The sequence below is a fragment of the Solanum tuberosum genome, unplaced genomic scaffold (assembly GCF_000226075.1).
Source record: "Solanum tuberosum cultivar DM 1-3 516 R44 unplaced genomic scaffold, SolTub_3.0 scf00210, whole genome shotgun sequence".
NCBI classification, from domain to species: Eukaryota; Viridiplantae; Streptophyta; class Magnoliopsida; order Solanales; family Solanaceae; genus Solanum; species Solanum tuberosum.
In genome coordinates this window covers 582196-590172 of record NW_006239135.1, presented here as the reverse complement: position 1 = coordinate 590172, position 7977 = coordinate 582196, and the positions used below count along the sequence as shown (strand labels likewise).

Sequence of the window (7977 nt, the reverse complement as noted above, 5' to 3'; positions counted from 1 at the left end):
TTGAAAAAATTCTTTTGGCTAGAAAATTTAGCCAGAATGGTAAAATAATATATTTCACACTATTTTATTTTATCTTTTTGAACATTTTTACCTTTTTAATTTTAATACCTTTTAATTAAAAAATGGAAAAAAGAACAATTTATTTTAAAATAAAAAAGATATTATAGACTTTTTAATTTTCTGGTCATTTAGCATTACTCTTTAAAATTAAGTTTTAAAAAAAGCTGCTACTAGTATGTGTTTTTTTAAAAAAAAAGTAAAATACATTAAATAAGTTTTGAAAACAGCTGCTACTAGTATGTGTTTTTTTAAAAAAAGTAAAATACATTAAATAAACTCCCCGCTGCAGCAATTTTATGGATTTAAAGAAATCGAGGTGTGACCGGACTCTTCTTGACAATCAAATACTTTGGAATCAAGAAAATAATAGAATTGTTCCCACATTGTTTATTAATAATAAAATAATTAGTAATAATTGTATCATTCAAAATGCAGTACAACATAACATCAAGATTCATGTAAGAGTCTATAATCACATTCTTTATCTTCTGCCACATGAGATAACCTACTGCTCCCATCATTGAGAGATTCATAAAATCGGCAGACGACCAGAAAATATAAGAAGTTGATAAAACTCAAGAAAGAAAGCAACCAGAAATAGTAATCAATGTGACCCCGATTAATGTTGCTCGAAAGCCAGCTTGTTTTACCTCCGGTTGATGAAAGCCAATCCACACCACTCACCAGAATACTTCCAATCAAACTCGACACAGCAGTCCCAACAGTGTACATAGATGACGCGATGCTGGACATGCTTTTGGGAAATAAAGCGTAGAAAAACTCAACCTGTCCAACTGCATGGGTAGCCTCAGCCACTCCAAGTAGTGCATATTGTGGCACGAACCACATAGCAGACATGTTCACTAAAGCATTTGGGTCGTCCTCATGCCCTTCCTCTATTGCCCTTTGTCGTCTTATGCTTTCTGTTATTGCAGACAATGCAATAGACATACCAGAGGATATTAAGCCAATCCCCATTCGGGTGACAGGACTTAACCCTCTTTGTTGTCCTGTATATTTTGATAGCAAAGGGACCAAAACACGGTCGTAGAAAGCAATCCAGATTGTTAAAGCAGCAATCATAAACACACTGAATGATGCTGCTGGTACTTCAAAGTGAGGAAAGATGTGTCTATCCATTGTCTTGGTTTGAAGCAAGGAAAATGAAAAGACATTTATATCCACAAAGATCATGAAACAGGTGGACCACATAGGAACTGCTTTAATAAGAGCCTTCAGTGATTCAACTTGTTCCACACTACAGAGATTCCATGGATTTGAAGCTGATCCATCAGGATTCAAATCTCGTTGAGGATCTTCGATTATGCAAGCTCTATTTAAACAACTATAACATACAATAAAACTTAATTACGATGAACTGCAATATCATATATCACTGAAAAAAGGAGAAAAAGTTTTGTGATTAACAAATCATAAAATCTTAAATTCAATTAATATTGACAATAGAAGTGCCATTATATTGGTGAAAAGATGGAGACACGGACCTGAAGTCCTTTGATGGAGGCAAGACGTCTGATTCAAGTGGCCAACGATAGAATTCATCACAATCACTCAATGGACGACGGGTATTTCTTTTCCTAAAAGCTGCTACAGCTGCTTGAAACAATCCTATGACCAAGTTTTCTGTAGTTTTAGCTTTCACTTTGATATAAAGAGGAGAACCGATTTGGAACATCAAGACAGACAAAAACATGAGGATAGCAGGGACACCAAAGCCAACTTTCCAACCATAATTATCTTGAATATAAACGATAACGGTAACTGCAAGAATAAGTGAAATCCCAGAGCTAGCATAGTACCAATTGAAATAGCTTTCAAGAATCCTCTCGTTCTCAGGGTTCTTTTTATTTTCCAATTGATCAGCACCAAATATTATAGAACAAGGTATAACAAAACCAGCTCCAATTGACATAAACACAAAAGATGAAAACAGAACAGCAAGTTGGAGTGCTGTTACTCCATTACAAACATGTTGGATCTGAGAGCACGGTGAAGACTTGAGTTGTGGAATCATCGCTGTGAGCCATAGAATAATCATTCCCTGTCCAAGAAAAATGTTAAAATTAACCCAATTTAGTCTGAACATCACCATTTTCTATAAATAAATAAGAAAAAACATTTGCAGTAGTGAGATAACAGATTGTCATCAAAACACTCACAATAAGAGTGGAGATGGATCCATAGGCAACAGCCCTATACCGACCCAAGTAAAAATCAGCAGTAATTGCCCCAAAAAGAGCCAATCCATTTGAAAGTGCACCCCATAGTCCAAGAATACTAGTTCCAGTAGCAGCACTCATGTTATAATATGTCATCAAGTAGATTATCATATTCATTTGTAAACCAAAACTTGCTACCCTTTCAAATGATTCATTCACTGAAAACAACAACAACAACCAAAAAAGTGAAAAATTGAAATATAATAACACATTGCAAAACAATTTAACTAAAGAAAAGTAAAAGAATAGAGTAAGAGTAGTACAAATGATGAATGGCATGGTTCTAAGACCACCCTTTCTTGTGCTCACTTCAACTTGTGATTCTGTGCCCATTTTCAGTACCATTCTCTGTTTCCTCTTCAGTTTTCTTCTTTTGCTTTAATATATGATTAACAGAGACAGAGAGAAAGAGTAAGAAACACTAAACCCCATGCCCACATTTATCGCCTTAAATTGGTTGCTTCCAAAATATTGAATGACATATAGACGTGACAGAGGAAGAGTGGGGGCATATTAGACAATTTAAATTTTGATAACGATTGGTGATAAATTGGTAAAACAGAGTATCAATCTTATTATTAATGAATGAGCAAGACGCTCTTTTTATAGATACAAAGTACAGGAACAACTGATGTGGTTAACTCCTACAAGGACACAAATTCTATACCTAGAAGAGTCCTATAGGAGACAAACTGTATACCAGATCTTTTCAATTCAAAATTCAAACTAATGCATATCTATAACTAACTACCAATACGCTATTACGCCCCCTCAAGTTGGAGCGTGGAGGTTCCGAATGCCCAACTTGGCAATTAATATTTGAAACTGGTGCGCACCTAAAGCTTTAGTAAAAACATCAGCAAGTTGATGTTGTGTTGAAATGTGATGACAAACCAACAAACCCCGTTGAATACAGTCCCGAACAAAATGACAGTCCACCTCAATGTGCTTAGTTCGTTCATGATAAACTGAATTGTTGGCAATATGACGTGCGGCTTGACTATCACAATATAAAGAAACGATCCAAACAAGGGACATATAAGTCTGAAAGTAATTGGCGTATCCAAATGATCTCACAAGCAGTTGTTGCCATTGAACGATATTCTGCTTCAGCAGAAGAACGTGACACTGTTATCTGTTTCTTGGTCTTCCATGAAATAGGTGAATGACCAAGAAATATGATATACCCACTGGTTGAACGACGGGTGAGTGGACAACTTGCCCAATCTGAATCACAAAATCCTTTTATAGACAAAGGACTTGATATTGAAAGGAAAATACCTTGGCCTGGTGCAAGCTTTAAATAACGCAATATTCGGAGGGCAGCTAACCAATGATTATGTCGAGGCTGGTGCATGAATTGAGACAACAAATGAACTGAATAACAAATATCAGGCCTAGTAACAGATAGATAAATCAGCCTCCCAACCAATCTACGAAAGGGCCCAGGATCCTGCAGAGGAGAACTTTCATCCAAAGTTAAACGGTGATGCTGTTCCATGGGAAATTTCACTGGTTTAGATCCCAGCATGCCCGTTTCTTTTAAAATATCCAGCGTGTATTTTCGCTGTGAAAGAACTATTCCTTCTGAACTGCGAGCAACTTCTAGACCAAGAAAATACTTTAGAGGACCCAAATCCTTTATAGGAAACCAGGATGCTAAGTAGCCCTTTAAAGCTTTCAAATTGAATGAATCATTAGTGGCAACGATCACATCATCTACATATACAAGAATAGCTGCAAAAGAATTTCATCGTCGATATAAAAATAAAGAAGTGTCAGCCTTGGATTGTGTAAAGCCAAACCTTAAAATAGCAGTAGAAAACTTAACAAACCACTGCCTTGAGGCCTGCTTTAATCCATAAAGTGACCGTCGAAGGCGACAAACTCTATTATCTTCGGCCGACAAATATCCAGGTGGTGGTTGCATGTAAACTTCTTCATGTAAATCTCCATGAATAAAAGCATTATGCACATCCAATTGATGGAGATCCCAATTTCGCACAGCTGCAACAGCTAAAAGAGTACGAACTGTAGTGAGTTTGGCAACTGGAGCAAACGTTTCATTATAATCTAAACCTTCTACTTGGTTGTAGCCTTTAGCGACAAGGCGTGCCTTATATCGCTCAATTGATCCATCAGAGTTAAATTTAATTTTGTAGACCCATTTACAACCAATAACTCTTTTATCTACAGGGAGATGTTCTAAGGTCCATGTGTGGTTTTGTTCAAGTGCTTCCAACTCTTTTCTCATGACTTGCTTCCAGTGTTCCACCTGTACTGCTTGTTTGTAAGATGTTGGCTCATTATGGTGGGTAATGGCCGAAAGAAAACATGTATGAGCCGTGGAAAAATTGGAGTAGGAAACATAGTGAGATAAAGGATAAGCTGGACAAATACCTGAGCAAGCTGTGTTGGATGAGCCTGAAGAAGAACCTTTATTATTGTTCGGGAGATTGACTAGAAAATCTTTAAGATGAGCTGGTTGGGTTTTGGTGCGTTGAGGTCGAATTGGAACAGTAGGTGTTCTTGATGGTTCAATAATCTGATCTGGTGATTGTTGAAGATTTATGGTGTCACTTGGAGCCATATTTGGGTGTATTGTGCCTGGATTGAGATTTTCTTGTGGTGGACCTTGGCTTGAAAAGGTTTGATCAGGATCATCAATCGACAATGGTAAAGGTACTCGTGGTTGATTTTTAAGAGAAGAAAGAGTATTTTCTTTATAAGGAAAAACTCTTTCATGAAAAATCACATCACGAGAAACAAATACTTGATGTGTTTTTAGATCAAAGACCTTATAACCTTTATGACCATATGGATAACCCAGAAAAATACAAGGTGTGGCTTTATCATGAACTTTATCACGAGATCGTGGAATAACTGAAGCATAACAGAGACATCCAAAAACACGTAAATGTGTATAAGAAGGTTTTGAGGAAAACAACAACTCATATGGACTTTTTCCAGATAAAAGAGGTGTTGGTGTGTAATTTATTAAATAAGTTGTTGTTAGAACGCACTCTCCCCAAAATTTTATTGGTAAACCAGCATGAAACCTTAAGGATCTAGCGACATCAAGTAAATGTCGATGTTTACGTTCTACTACACCATTTTGTTGGGGTGTAGAGATACAAGAAAACTGATTTAGTATTCCTTCTTCCCGACAACATTGTTAAAGTGAACTATTAGTAAACTCTGTGCCGTTGTCACTGCGAATGATTTTAACAAGACGATTAAATTGTCTTTGTACCATTGCAAGAAAGGAAATCAATAAATGAGAAACTTCAGTTTTAGACTTAAGCAAATACACCCAAGTAGTTCTAGTAAAATCATCCACGATGGTCAAGAAATAATGAGACTTTGACAAAGAAGGTGAATGATAGGGACCCCATAAATCACAATGAATCAAATCAAAAGCTTCATTAGATTTAATAGAACTAACAGGAAATGACTTCCGAATTTGCTTAGCTCGGTGGCAAGCATCACAATAATCATCTAACTTATTAAAATTAAAAAACTGAAGTTCTGAAATGAAAGACAAACGACTAAAAGATACATGACCAAGACGTTGATGCCACAAAATAGTTTGGTCTTTATTTGACAAAAGAGCTGAAACTAGTGCTTGACTTTGGAAATAATAAAAGCTATTCTTCAGTTTACCCATGCCAATCAGCTTCCTCGTGGCTAAGTCCTGCAGAACACAAAAGGAAGGGAAAAAATGAGCAACACAATTTAATGATTGTGTCAACTTACTGATAGAAATAAGATTGCAGCCAAACATCTAAACATGTAAAACATGATTTAAGGTTATTGAAGAATTAAGAGTCACATTTCCACAAGTATTAGCAGTAACAGATGAACCATCAGGAATAGTTATATTAGAATCAAAGAGAAGCTTTCTTTCATTAGACAGAGAATTCTTCTGACAAGTCATATGATCAGACGCTCCCGAATCTAATATCCATTCATAATTAGCGGCAGGAAAAGTAACAGCCTTACCAGCAAAATTAGCCATTGAATCGATACCCTTGGAGTTTTCAAGGCTTAAAAGAGACATAAGCTGGTTATATTGTTCTTTTGATAAACCACTTATTGGGGAGTAATCCACACGTTCAACTTCTGATGTTCGACTGGAATTAGCTGACTTACCTTTTCCTTTTCTATTGTTTTCCCACCAATCTGGATAGCCATGTAGTTCAAAACATTTGTCCTTGGTGTGTCTCCATCGTTTACAGTGATCACAAAATAGTTTAGAGACATCACGGTTACCTGACAATTGACGAGAATTGAAAGTATTGGTGTTTCTCTTTGAAGCAAATGATGCCCCCTCCAATAAATTATTTCCTTTGCTTGTAGTGAGTTGTTGTTGTCGTTCTTCCTGTGAAACTAGTCCATACACACGGGCTAGAGATGGTAATGGTTCAGTATTTAAAATCTGAGATCGAACAACATTAAATTTCTCATTCAATCCCATAAGAAACTGATGAACCTTCTTTTTTTCCCTTTCTGCTGCATATTCCTTAATGGCACCACAACTGCAGTTTGGTAACTGACAATACGATCCATACTCATCCCATAATCCCTTCAATTTGGTGTAGTAAACACTCATTGTTTGATCCTGCTGTTGTGTATTCACTATCTCTATCTTCAACTGGTGAACTCGAGGAGCATTCCCTTGTGAAAATCTCTCCTCTAAATCTTTCCAAAGTTCACCTGCTGTATCAAAAAAAGCTACACTACTGTGAAGTGAGGGATGAAGAGAGTTAAAAATCCAAGATATTACCATGGAATTTCCCTTAATCCAGGCAGCTTCGTTTGTAGAGCTTGTTGTTGGTCGCGGAAGACTACCATCAACAAAGCCTAACTTTGACTTAGCCAACAAAGCATTTCTCATGGCCCTCCGCCATGTAGAATAGTTATCTTGTGTGAGCAAACATGTGACCAGAGACACTCCAGGGTTATCAGTTGGTTGCAGCGTGTATGGAGAATTGGCTACTTCATTATCGTTCCCCGTCATTATTATTTTGTTATTGTTTACTGCTGCTCTGATACCATGATAAATTGGTAAAACAGAGTATCAATCTTATTATTAATGAAAGAGCAAGACGCTCTTTTTATAGATACAAAGTACAGGAACAACTGATGTGGTTAACTCCTACAAGGACACAAATTCTATACCTAGAAGAGTCCTATAGGAGACAAACTGTATACCAGATCTTTTCAATTCAAAATTCAAACTAATGCATATCTATAACTAACTACCAATACGCTATTAATTGGATCATGAATATTTTTTACTTTTATTTTTCAAATTGAATTTAAAAATTTATTCTTCATCATAATAAAGTGCGTCTGGTTCATACAACAGCAGACAACCAAAATTATAACATGTTGAGAAATGTATATTTAAATGTTTTTTAAACAAACAATATAAGACGCAAATTTCTAAAGCAAATCAATTATAAAGTATGTTTTAGTAGTAAAAAGGCTGGCAGAGTGGCAGATCATGTCATATAAAAAATTATAATATTGTCTAGCCTTCAACTTCAAGTTGTATTTGGAGAAAAAATAGACCAAAATACTTCTTAATATATGAGTAATAGTATTTTATTTTGATTCTTAATGTATATCACTTAATTGAAATAGTACTTAATTTAGTTACACACGCTGGATT

The 7977-nt window shown here is 35.9% G+C and overlaps 2 protein-coding genes across 2 annotated transcripts; both read right to left on the bottom strand.

Moving 5' to 3' along the window:
• Window positions 1-461: 461 nt before the first annotated feature.
• On the bottom strand, window positions 462-2762 carry LOC102581453 (protein NRT1/ PTR FAMILY 1.2-like). The gene is made up of 4 exons (XM_006355894.2): window positions 2564-2762; window positions 2241-2458; window positions 1566-2122; window positions 462-1405 (listed from the first exon to the last, which is right to left on the bottom strand). Exons 1-4 carry the CDS (start codon window positions 2643-2645, stop codon window positions 508-510), a joined length of 1755 nt encoding a protein of 584 aa, XP_006355956.1. The 5' UTR covers window positions 2646-2762; the 3' UTR covers window positions 462-507.
• Window positions 2763-5706: 2944 nt separating this feature from the next.
• LOC107062216 (uncharacterized) lies at window positions 5707-7557 on the bottom strand. Its single transcript, XM_015312593.1, has 2 exons — window positions 6303-7557; window positions 5707-5994 (listed from the first exon to the last, which is right to left on the bottom strand). The coding sequence occupies exons 1-2, from the start codon at window positions 7318-7320 to the stop codon at window positions 5960-5962; spliced, it is 1053 nt and encodes a 350-aa protein (XP_015168079.1). The 5' UTR covers window positions 7321-7557; the 3' UTR covers window positions 5707-5959.
• Between the last annotated feature and the right edge of the window lie 420 nt (window positions 7558-7977).